This window comes from Pecten maximus, chromosome 10, assembly GCF_902652985.1.
Source record: "Pecten maximus chromosome 10, xPecMax1.1, whole genome shotgun sequence".
NCBI classification, from domain to species: Eukaryota; Metazoa; Mollusca; class Bivalvia; order Pectinida; family Pectinidae; genus Pecten; species Pecten maximus.
The window spans coordinates 8,232,164-8,246,205 of NC_047024.1; the positions used below are offsets into that span (position 1 = coordinate 8,232,164).

At 37.2% G+C, this 14,042-nt stretch overlaps 2 protein-coding genes across 2 annotated transcripts in view; one reads left to right on the forward strand and one right to left on the reverse strand.

The window, feature by feature from the left end:
* LOC117336762 (cysteine--tRNA ligase, cytoplasmic-like) overlaps positions 1-14,042 on the forward strand; it is a 217,028-nt gene that overhangs the window by 85,533 nt on the left and 117,453 nt on the right. The gene's annotated exons all lie outside the window — the stretch shown is intronic.
* The window catches only part of LOC117336763, a 162,154-nt gene that overhangs the window by 73,278 nt on the left and 74,834 nt on the right, over positions 1-14,042 (reverse strand). Inside the window, exon 2 of the mRNA XM_033897397.1 lies at positions 2,258-2,344. Within this exon, the coding sequence (XP_033753288.1) occupies positions 2,258-2,344 (87 nt within the window). The remainder of the gene's footprint in view (positions 1-2,257; positions 2,345-14,042) is intronic.

Below are 14,042 nucleotides of genomic sequence, written 5' to 3' on the forward strand. Positions count from 1 at the left end.
TTCTGACAATTGTTGCTAGGCATTAAGGTGCTACTGGTGAGGTTCGTGAATTAATTGGTATACAGGATATTGAACTTCGGTAAAGACTTCATCACCATATAAGTTGATATTGTTTTGGTTTTCCTAGCTTAGATTTGATTGGTAAGACAACAGACAATGAAGGCTAAATGAATTTCTGAGGGAGGAGGTGGCTGGCCTGGAGGTCTCCTAGGAACAATCCTCTGTGCTGAAGCCCTATCAAAATAGTATGTAACTTGTATATGAAAGACCTGTCATCACAGATGCTTGTTTTTTATTTACTGGCCAATCACCAACTTATAGAGGACTCTTGATTCCATGATCTGACCAGAGACAAGCTCCCACTGTCTACCAACATTGCAGTGTCCGTCGTCCACACCAACACAAGTCAATAGAGATCACGTTTGATTCAATTTCCCAGTAAAACATTTTCATGTAGAGACCATTTCTTATGAGATGCTGTCTGCTGTGTAGTAGGCGATACTAAAAGGAAATGGGTGGGAATTGATCGCAAGTATACCGTCAACAGAGACACTGAAATAGCCTCCATTTGGCTACAGTCGTACAGCTTTACCACTAAAGTGGCTCAATTTGGCCAAAACACAGTGGTGCCAAACTTTTCAGTGAAGCCAGCTGATTTATGACAGCATTTCTTAACTGTACACAAATATTTGAACTGAAAAGCCATGTTTGTCTGTCTTTTATACATGTTGGATTCTGCAACCAAATGGATGAGCTTGTATCCTCATCTATCATTGTACGTAAAGTGATTTCTAGTATAAGTCTCAAGTATTCCACACAAAAGTGGGGGATGAGGAAAGTATTGGTTTGTATAAGGATTGATGTCTTCACAGAGATCTACCTGATAGATGGGAGGCCGGGTAAACTTACGGTGATAAGTTAGCTTCACGGTTTATGTGAACGTACTGATACAAACTTTAATACCTTACGGTAAATGTCCAAAAAGACAAATATGCATACAGTTTGTAAATTACAGACTAGATTAATGTCAGTAATATAGATGGATGTTTTTAAGGAAAGTATTGATGTTTAATAGTTTCCATGGATATCATGACCTCATTGTATGCTTTAGTTAATGCTTGGATTATTTTCAACACCTTTAAGTGAAAAAATCCACTCTGAATATAAGGTTGCCATGGAAACATGTTATAATTATTGTACTTCTCTCTCCAACAAGTGAACTTGTCAGGCATTATCCAAGAGAACATGGACGTGTCTTTAGTGTGACCATTAAAATATAGATTGAACTGTTTCTTAAAGACTGAATCACTTTATCATTAACAGATACCGTTTAATGTGTACAATTTTTTCTAGATCCAATTAAGATTAACAAAATTTGTAGAAAATTTCATTCTTTACGTGAAAAATTTTCCAAAGGAACAGCATTCTTGAAATTTATGTATCGAGTGTTTTAAGATATTGAACTTTTTATGGCAAGAAAATCAAGGGCAATATAAGATTATTTTAATAAAATCATATATTGATCGATAAATTTGTCTGTTAAAGGGAGATAACCCATCAAATTCTAGATCATTTCTGCACTTTCACAAAAAATCATAGCTTTTAAAGCTCATTTAAAAGGAAGACATTTTTTTCTATCAATTTTGTAGTCATTGTCTTCCTGAAGATTTTTGTGAAGTTAAACACGCTACAATCTGAAAACAATCTTACACCTGATCATTCACACAAAAAAACCTCTCTTCCTGTCATACATTTTAAATTTAATTTGTAATTTGCTCTAGAAGATGCCATTTGCAATCTCCATTGATCTAATACTAATATAGCGTGTAGCTTTGCCGTCTGCTCCTTCTCGGGAATTCCTATTCAATAGTATTGTCCTGGACAACATGTCACTTCTACATCAAATTTTGAATTTTGTAGGAGGCAGTCAAATACCTGAATATATATACTTCAGTGTGAAATGATTTATTTATCAAGGAAGGCGAGACAACAATTGTCATATGGTTTAATTTAGGTCCTATTTTTGAGTGACCTATAGAGCTGCGGTCTGTTTACATACATCAGTGTATTGTGATGTACATAGAAAAGGGAGATAATTATAACAGTATGATCGGTTAATCAGAAATTATCTGATAGGCAGACCAACATTTCACTCCACCATCAAAACCCAATCCCGGAAAAAAATTACTTCCTTGGTATTTTGAAAAATGATCGACAAGACATTTGTTTTACAGTTTTATTACTGTATTATACTCACTTTTACATATATCGTTTTGTCGAGTGTAGCCCTGCCTCTCTGCCTCGTGTGATGTCCGTGGAAGTTTCACCCATTGTCTGTAGCGTACTGAAACACACAAACAAAACCTTTTTGTCAAAGTTGTGTAAAGCAGAAATTATTAGTGAATTACTTTTAAGGTCTAAAACTCAGTAAGAAAGAGAACACATATTTTTTTTTGGCAAAATGCTGAACATCCCTCAGAGGAAAGGGGGGATACAAGTTTTAAAATAAATATGTCCCCCTGAGATGCAATGTAACTAACTAATCTCAGGAACTGCTGATGTGTCGATTCTCACCAAACTGTGTTTTAAGGTGTCAAGTGGCAGCGGGCTTTTATGTCTTTTAGACATTTTCCAGTTATTTTGGTCACAATAAAGTAATTGTATAAAACCTCTCAAAAAGGAGAGAAACCTGTACTGTATTGAGTATGTGTATGCTGTATCGACTTCAGCACTGTTCTGATACTTATAAACATTTTTGTTCTAGTCAGTTTAGATATGCCCAGGTCATAATGAGTTAATCAATAGTATTTTTACACAACCGATTTTTATGTCGTAAGTCACACCTGCTGTGATCAATCATTACGGATGTTTGGTGAGACACCATTTATACCTGTTTCCTGTCATAAACATCCGATAAGTCCACGCTTACCAGCATTGTCCATAAATAATTATACCAAACTTTCATGTCCTGTAAAAATTCCTATGTAAATTTCCTCCAAATCGCCCATACATAACTGATAATGAGGCTTTTAAGCAATTTTCTATGAATATAATCTCTACACAATTATTGAAAAACTGACAATTTTGTGTAATTGTTGTTAGATATTTTTTCTGTTAATGTAAACATTTCTTTCTCGCTGGCAGGAATTATGTATCATCTGCATCACGCAACAACACTTTCGAGTAATTTAAATTGTTTGCATTCATTATAATCTGCATTTTCTGTTGCTTTGTCCATTAGAATAGATGAACTTTATTATCTTTGCATGTAAACCGGTTCATTACGCTGTGTGTTTCAATCAGGACAGCCGGCTGGCTGTGTTACCTGTCATGTCCAATCCTCATCCTTCCTTTCAAACATTTCAATGATCTAGTGACACCGTGACGCCACCGTGACGCCATCAGTGTATTACACTAAACTTATCTGTAAGTGTTCAAGTCATGCCCTCATGTTATGTTGCTATGGTAACAGGTGTTGCTATGGAAATGCTGATTGAAATTTTACATCTGATCATTGAATGGTTTTGATTGTGCGTTTCCTTTCAATTTTGATGTAGTGTACATGTAATATGTATTTATGAATGCTATTGTTATATATTCAGGCAGTTTATTCCTGCAAATGAAAGCAATGCCATTTTCAGACAAATTTTCACTAGTCTGGAAGAGGATGTCATTATTGTACATGAGGGGATTGTTTTAGCTGTCGATATCATCATTCAACACCCTATTGTCACCAAGTGACTGATATTTCTGTAGGATCCAATCTTTGTAGAAAAACCAGTAAAAATGTTACAACTTCCTGCAGACAACTACAGCATATTTACCTATACACTTATTTATGACAGATAGATTTCATACCTTCTACCAAGCTTTGTAGACAAAGATTTCATACCTTCTACCAAGCTTTGAAGACAAAGATTTCATACCTTCTACCAAGCTTTGAAGTTTTAAAAAAGCACTCAGATTTATTTCAAAATCAGCCTCTGGAATTTATCACACTAGAGCACAAAATCATGTCATATTGGATGTGAAGATAAAATTGTGATGTTTATTGCCCAGACAAGACTAGTTCCTGGAGCTCACAAGCCCACTGTGATGTTGGCCGTATGAATCAATTTGTTAAATGTGAAATGATAAATCAGAGGAGTTATCAAAGTTTAACGACTTGTTAATAACCAAGTCCAGCTGTTAGCTACAATCAAACAGATATTGTGGAATAAAAAAACAATATGGCTGACAATAGAACATGTGCAGGATGATATTGTCCACACAACAGACTGTCTTGGGTTATTTTACACATGAAGAAGTTTCCATGGTAATGACCCATCATTTTACAGAGAAAGAGTCACAGGGACCTTCGGTCTAAATGATTAGTGCTTGTTAAGTAAATCAAATGTTGCTTGGGGCAGTGTATCAGCCTTACCATGGACCTAAGACCATACCAATACTAGGGAAATTATATGTCAGGGGACCAATGTCTATGCATATCAAATGAACTAAATGGTGTGCTGAAATTTGATTGGTCAAATTAATCTGCATTTGACCCTACCTCTGGATAATATTAGAAGCATTATGAGTCAAATCTCAGACAAACTGCCAAGGCACCAGAGAGAATCTCCCCAGCAGATCGGAAGGAATATAGTCGGAGAGAAAATCTCCCTAGAGTTATTTACTGATACAAAGACACTTATCACATGTTCCTAGCCTGTAAGCCACACTTGGGAGGGGTTCTATCCCACCACTGGGGGATAATGGTCCCTGACTACTGTTAATATCTATCCCTAATTAAATATCCCATCTCCTGATGGCTACCAATGGATACTCTACATGCACTATCTTGACTCCCATAGGTTTCCTGACATGACACTGGGTTCAAAGGATAGCCTGGTATAGCCTGAAGATGCTGGATATTATGGGATGGATGCCTTAGGGATTTGTGCACTTTAGATGCTGGTGAACGTCAGGAGGGCAGCTCCTTCTTAGAGATAAATGTGATCTGCTTGTTTATGGTTTCTTTAGTATTTTAATGGAATCTAGACATCGCTATTCCAAGTCTTATCAACTTGACAAGTCTTTAACGCAAAATGTTGAACCAATTTTCAGACCTGCCAACTACTACTATTTTATAGTAATCTTTACTATTTTGTGGTGGTCGTTACTCTTTTTTCTCTCGAAATAGTAGCAAATTACTCTTTTTGATGCAATAGATTTGGCAAGAATTGTTAAGAATTACTCTTTTTTTGCTCAAAAATGGGCCAAATTACTATTTTTGAATTTGAAAGGTTGGCAGGTCTGAATTTTTTATCAGGAATATATCAGAAAATATAAAAACATTTTTGTATATCCCATCTCTTTTAAACATTTTGAACTCTCATAGAAATTAGTTTGGCTTCCAATTTCAGCATTCTTGAGATCTGTATACAGTGTACTTAACAAAATGTGTAGATTCCTCATTATGCTGACGGTATTTTAACCTTCCGTTAGATATACTGATGTTAACAATGGATAGATACAGCTGATATGTCCTCTGGCCTATATGACTGTTACACTTTATGGAGTCGGACCTTCCAAAAATATTTGTATTTATGGCTTAATGTATCCAAATGAATTTTGACAGTCATTGGCTGGTGATTTCGTTACAGAGATCTTCTCCGGGCAGATACTAGACCAATTTTATACGTAATAGTTGTTGGTTACATCTGATTAACTCAAAAGGTTAGCAAATTGCTATTCCTTTAGGTTAATAAGAATATTGATGTGTTTTCCAGTAACAGAAAGATACCTTAATTGGTAGGAGAATATTTAATGACCTGCACAGCACATTGTTGACTACACTACAGCTTCTGATTTTTTATCCTAAATCAAATAAAGACAAGTCCAATAATGTTCATGTCATTACTTCAATGAAGACTTCTGGGAGATACAAACAAATAATCCAATTCATGCTGATTATTCTTAATATTTTCATCTTAAAAACCCGAATTGTTTTTAAACTTACGACTTTTCATTTCCTTACGACCATCAGTCTTAACTTGTGTCTCCTTTCTCATAGTTAACGCTCTGTTGTATTGACATCATTTATTCATAAATTCTGAGGATAATAGAATTACTGTTTCCCTCAACAGTGTAGCACCTCTATCGACGTTCCCTCTCAGTAACATTAACTAGTTCCCATCAGGAAATTTGTCATAACAGTAATTTGAATTTTGTAAATGTATTACTTCTCTCTATTTTGAAATGTGTTTGTATGATACTGTGATATTTTTTAGATTAATGCTGTGATATAAATGTCTTATATCAATAACACCCCAACATTGTAATTACTGTGGAAGGATAGAGGGGAGATAATCAGATTTAGTCAAGTTTGGTAGCAACGATGCATTAACTTTATTAGTGATCAATATATTTGAAGTTGATATTGGTATAATTACAGTGTTGGGGGGAAAGTACACCTCCCCACTTTAGCTCGGCCATAATGATGTGACGGTTCTCACTTGTGATGCACTGAGAATGCTTTTGATGACAAAAAGGGTGCTGACATGTAGCGTTCCGGTGGACAGTGGAGAAACTTGCTATCCAGTGTATCCTCATATTCAGACACGCTTTGTCTCAAGGGGTTACATACTCAAGTGGCCCTGTTAGTTTTATGTTTTCACTGTAATGCAGGTTTATGGGAAACGTCAGCACTGTCTAGTAATTTTGAAATGTCAGCTGTCAGATTAGTTTCTTCTTTGGGTTTCTTTTTAGCAAGAAAATCTTTTTGAAAAAATGTTGAAAGCGTTAGAGTGGTGAAATAGTTTTACAGTGGGCTTTTGGTAACCATGTTTATGACCTGGAATTACTGTGACAACAGAAATATGGTGGCCCCCGTAATTGAGGGTGGGTCAGGTTTAATGTTGGGGTCCTTCTGACCTCCACTTCAAGTTACAGGGAAGGTTTTAGTTCACTACCATGCAATAAAACATGATCCCTAATACCCTGCTCTCCTCACAAATGCATTCTGAAAAACAGGTTGTCTGAATTCCAACTAGACAGTTAATTATACCAAAGAAATCATGGCATTTCTGAAGTCCAGTAAGAAGATCCTGACTACGTGGATACTGTTTCTTTACGGTTATTTGATTTTATACTGTCTTTGATACTATAGTCAATGTCGATCAATTACTATAGTCGATGTCAATTGTATTGATTGTTTACTAGAGTCAATGTCGATTGTTTACTGTAGTCGATGTCGATTGTTTACTGTAGTCTATGTCAATTGTTTACTACGATGTCGATTGTATCGATTGTTTACTATAGTCGATTTCATTTGTAGCAATTGTTTACTGTAGTCGATGTTGATTGTTTACTACGATGTCGATTGTATCGATTGTTTACTATAGTCGATGTCAATTGTATCGATTGTTTACTATAGTCGATGTCAATTGTATCGATTGTTTACTGTAGTCGATGTCGATTGTTTACTACGATGTCGATTGTATCGATTGTTTACTATAGTCGATTTCAATTGTATCGATTGTTTACTGTAGTCTATGTCGATTGTTTAATACGATGTCGATTGTATCGGTTATTTACTATAGTCGATGTCAATTGTATCAATTGTTTACTGTAGTCTATGTCGATTGTTTACTACGATGTTGATTGTATCGATTGTTTACTATAGTCGATGTCAATTGTATCGATTGTTTACTGTAGTCGATGTTGATTGTTTACTACGATGTCGATTGTATCGATTGTTTACTATAGTCGATGTCATTTGTAGCGATTGTTTACTGTAGTCGATGTCGATTGTATTGATTGTTTACTGTAGTCGATGTCGATTGTTTACTACGATGTCGATTGTATCGATTGTTTACTGTAGTCTATGTCGATTGTTTAATACGATGTCGATTGTATCGATTATTTACTATAGTCGATGTCAATTGTATCGATTGTTTACTGCAGTCAATGTTAATTGTTTACTACGATGTCGATTGTATCGATTGTTTACTATAGTCAATGTCAATTTTCTACTGTAGTCGATGTCAATTGCTCAATTTTAACTCTTTAGTTTTTTAGTGGGACAGTTTAGCTTTTGTCAACGAAGAATAAGTACAGTTTTGGTGTGTATCTAGATTTACTCAGTATCTTCTAATTAAAAAAAAGCTGAATAATACATTTATATCCATGAAAAGTGATCAGAAAATAGGTTCACGGAAAGGACATCTATATATTTTAGATGTTCTTGAACCTCCTTAAACCTCCTGGTTTCATTAGACTCCTAATGGAGAACAACTAGGTAAAAAGGGGGTGTGGTGACAATGAATGTGAGCCACAGGTCGGAGAATGATAAGGGATGGAAGTCCTACCAATAAAACAATGCCACACAGCTTCTTCTCCCTAAATCACTCTGGTTACAGGGCTTAATTAGGCAACCTTGTCCTACACAGGCAGAACATCCCTCAGCCATCAAACAAGACAGTAGATTGTACCTTAAATAATTCAAGGCTTCCAAACAATTCTCATCATCTGAACGGTGGAGATGTTGGTGAGAGAGTGGCAGTGATTATAAGACTGGCTGTATAGTCATTACTACAGGGTACCCATCAATACAGTTCAAATTATAACTTAATCATTTAAACCATAGTGTAGTGGCTGGCAATATGTCATAATTTGATGAAGGGTGTAGCCTTGAGAGAGCTACATTACCCGAGTCATAAATCATTGCGTATGAGCAGTATAAACACACATCATTACAATATACACTAGTTACATTTTATACAACCGCTCAGATAGGAATAATAATTTATTATCTAATAATTCCCAGATCTCCATGCATAATATAGGGATACACCCATACTACACCAGGGATACACCCATACTACACCAGGGATACACCCATACTACACCAGGGATACACCCATACTACACCAGGGATACACCCATACTACACCGGGGATACACCCATACTACACCAGGGATACACCCATACTACAACGGGGATACACCCATACTACACCAGGGATACACCCATACTACACCAGGGATACACCCATACTACACCAGGGATACACCCATACTACACCGGGGATACACCCATACTACACCAGGGATACACCCATACTACACCAGGGATACACCCATACTACACCAGGGATACACCCATACTACACCAGGGATACACCCATACTACACCAGGGATACACCCATACTACACCAGGGATACACCCATACTACACCAGGGATACACCCATACTACACCAGGATACACCCATACTACACCAGGGATACACCCATACTACACCAGGGATACACCCATACTACGCCAGGGATACACCCATACTACACCAGGGATACACCCATACTACACCGGGGATACACCCATACTACACCAGGGATACACCCATACTACACCGGGGATACACCCATACTACACCAGGGGATACACCCATACTACACAGCAGTATAAACACACATCATTACAATATACACTAGTTACATTTTATACAACCGCTCAGATAGGAATAATAATTTATTATCTAATATTTCCCAGATCTCCATGCATAACATAGGGATACACCCATACTACAACAGGGATACACCCATACTACACCAGGGATACACCCATACTACACCAGGGATACACCCATACTACACCGGGGATACACCCATACTACACCAGGGATACACCCATACTACACCGGGATACACCCATACTACACCGGGGATACACCCATACTACACCAGGGATACACCATACTACACCGGGATACACCCATACTACACCGGGGATACCCACTAACATAACTACACAGGGGATACACCCATACTACACCAGGGATACACCCATACTACACCAGGGATACACCCATACTACACCAGGGATACACCCATACTACACCAGGGATACACCCATACTACACCAGGGATACACCCATACTACACCAGGGATACACCCATACTACACCAGGGATACACCCATACTACACCAGGGATACACCAATACTACACCAGGGATACACCCATACTACACCAGAGTTTGGAATCTCATATAATGTCTTAATCAGATAAAATCTGTAGACGATCTTACAAACTCAGGTGTACACTATCTTACAAACTCAGGTGTACACTATCTTACAAACTCAGGTGTAGACAATCTTACAGACTCAGGTGTACACTATCTTACAAACTCAGATGTAGGCCATCTTACAAACTCAGGTGTACACTGTCTTACAAACTCAGGTGTACACTATCTTACAAACTCAGGTGTACACTATCTTACAAACTCAGGTGTACACTATCTTACAAACTCAGGTCTAGACTATCTTACAAACTCAGGTGTACACTATCTTACAAACTCAGGTGTACACTATCTTACAAACTCAGGTGGTCGGGTGGCACAGTGATTCCCCGATCGGACGTGAAAAGGTATGGGGTCACCTGCCCGACCACGTGGGTTTCCTCCCACAGTAAGACCCCTCACGCACTTCTATCCCCACGGGTACTCCGGTTTCCTCCCACAGTAAGACCCCTCGCGCACTTCTATCCGGGCCAACAAGCGTGATTAATATAAGTTAATATAACTTGTTTCGCAATTGTTGTAAAATAAATAAAGTTTACATTTACATACAAACTCATGTGTCAACTATCTTACAAACTCAGGTGTAGACTATATTATGAAATATGTCATACCTGCAGTATATTAGTTATTCCTTCACTTATCTTAATTAGGATATCTGTTATCTGTAACATTTCTTTTGTCATTCTTAACTCTGAAAATGTTGTGATAATTGATCCTGGTTTCCTTAGTTTTTGGGTGATAAATTATATAAATGATGAGTAAGTAAACAGCCTTGTATTTACTGCCCTTGTCACTGGAGCGTGGACTGCTAACAGATAAATCCTACTCAAATTAACGTTTAAAATTCCTATAGAACATTATATATACACCAATAAGATGGTTTTCTGTAGGTTTCATTATCCATGGCTATTGAAAGTTCAAAAAATTACGACATGTAATAATTTTACGGATATTGGATAATTTGTTTGAATGCTTCCACTTGATGTAGAATTGCTTTCCATTGGAGATTGTATTGATAAATTATCATTATGTTTCCCATAAATCTGTTGAGGTTTCAAGATTTTTTGCATCTATGACGTGAACTTTAATTGAAATTTTCTCGTAGTTGCTCAGTAATTGCACTTTAAAGAGATATAATTTAATTAGGTTACTCAAATTATTGTGAAATGCGAAGTATATTGAAATTGTTTTCATTTGATAGTCCAGAAGACCTTTAAAAGTTCAATTAATTAAGGTAATTTGGTTTGATGTATATTCCTTGATTTTGCCATTATCATGAATCCTGTAATCCCAGAGTACATAGTTATTGCCTTGTCTGGAACTTTAGTTTAAGATGTGGACATTTTATTTAGGGAAACACCTGGCACTATGTGGACTGGGAGTTGAGGGAATTCAGATATATGTGTTAAAGCTTATCAAAACTTACTGGCATTTACCGACTTATTGTTATAATGCTGCCCTGTAGCTTGATTAAGATTGAAATATTGATGTGAAGTGATATTAATTGGCACCACTTTAAATATGTACATTAGAATTTGCAGTCAGTAGCCCTATATATTATATTGATATAAATGATTATAATAGTACTGGAAAACACTGTAATTAAGACTTGAGAAAATACAGGATATTTACCACAGACCCCCGCCGTTACATTATATATCATAAAATATACACTTAATGAGGGAGTGCGTTCTACCTTTGGCCTTCCAACATTCTGCATTTTCTACTGTGTTGATGGTTTAAAACATTTAGCATTTACACTGGACTTTGAGTTATGTCTGGTAGAGCACTGACAAATGGGAGAATGATATTGGCAGACAATTGATCACGGACTCTAGTGTTGTGAATCTGTTAATACCGCTTGCAAGGATTGTGCATTCCAGAAATATTAAAAATTCATATTTAATATCCTATTTGTAAAAGGCCTTGAATTTTATTTCCAATATAGAAGACTTGATATACTTGTTGAAGTGGTGGCTGGGTTAGGAATCTACATGAACTTGTTGCCAAGATATTGGTTGGTTGTATAGAATATTCTGTTATTTTGAAGTAAATTTTGATTACAGAGCCTGACATAATATCAGTGGTAGATTTCTAGTAAAGTTTATATAGTACACTTCTTGCAGACTTTTAACCATAGTAGCTATTCAAGTACTATATACAACTGTAAACCAAGAGAGGAAATTGAAATGCAACTACATAGACTGGTATTCGAACCCTGGCATCTGAACTCCAGACAGACACTCTAACAGTTTGAGATAGCTGTCACCATTGTTCAGCGCAGTCAAGTTCCGCAATAGTTCTCCCGCCTTCAACAAAGTCTTCAACCCAATTAAACACAGTGTACCAACATTGAGTGTTTTGATTTGACACCAAATGTAGCAGAAGAAGGAAAATGTAAAGATCAGACTATGACTCGAACCGGGTTCCTCCAATCTCCAGTCATGACTCGAACCACGGACCTCCAAACTCCAGTCATGCCTCGAACCGGGGACCTCCAATCTCCAGTCATGACTCGAACCACGGACCTCCAATCTCCAGTCATGACTCGAACCACGGACCTCCAAACTCTATACAGACACTCTAACCATTTGAGCGACTTGACCACCAGCGCTGAGCCCAGTCAAGTTCCGCTGTACTACAGAGGGAAGAGAGCTGGTTGATTGCTATACAGATGAACTTATCTCTCATTTTGTATGAAACCTTAATGTTTCATTTATATATATAATTACCCAATGCGGTATAAATTGTGCATATATTTCTGCACATTATCACCTCCGAACTTTATGTCTTCTTTACTTGCCAAGAAACGGACTTGGAGATTAGGTCTCGTCCATTACCATCGACCAATAGACAGACCAATAATTGTATGGTTATCGGTGGATATCATTAACCCTGATCATTCTACCACATTAACACCTATGAAAATGGCTTTCTACAGGAAGTGCAAAGAGCATATTTTGGGGGAAAGTAGGAATAAATGTTAGTAATCGTCCATAACAATAACATTTCTGTGGTGTTATTGTTGTGAGATTGGTTAGTGGAAATTATTATTGTGGAAAACTTTCCCAAATCATGATAGCTTCAAACAAGGTATTAGGGAGCTTTCCTCAACAGAATAGACACTTTATTTTATAAGTGCTGTTTAGTGAGTTCATGTGTGAGACCAGGAAAACTATGTGAACAGAAAACATGAACTGTATATTTGTTTTGTAAGTACAGTAATCGTATAATTCCTGCTGCGTGATGTAAGACAAGCACTTTGGCCAATTGAAAGCATAGGAAATAGATGACATTGGAGGGCATTTACCGTAGTTACGACAGGAAGAGGTGTAGAGGAGTCGCATGGCCAATGATTAGGGCTGTGTGTGCTGGCGTAATCAGTATAGTGGACACAATGGCCGATGGCCGCCTTAATCATCGATCACACCTCATCATCCGGACCAGACTTAGCGCACTACATTATTGATATCCTCTAATCAAGTGCAGGTAGAGGGACAGTTGTGGTAGACACTGCCAGGAGTTACTGGACATCCCTATATAGCATGGCAAAAACTTATTGTACAACATAAAGACATGAACGTAAAGTCCCTGTGATTAGCTGGGATGTTAAGTTAGTTTACTGCTACATATATTTAGTGTAGAGAGATCGTAAGCTGTCGTTAGTACCTCATAAACATCCAAACATCTACACCGCTGTAGCTACGGAGCATGGAGTTTTACTGTGTAAGGAATGACATGTACACATGGATATGATAGGTAATTAAAGCTATCTTGTTTATTTTTGTCTGAGCAAGTGTACATGTAGTGCAGTATTGAATAGATGTCCAGAATTGACCCTTCATCCTTACATAAAAATTGTGTACTTGTAACTGTTGCTTTGGAAAACTGATAAGTCCAGGGGGCCAACACACAGTGTTTTAAAGGAGAGGGGGGAGGGGCTATTACAGGACTAGGATATGGAAGCATCTTTTTACTCAAT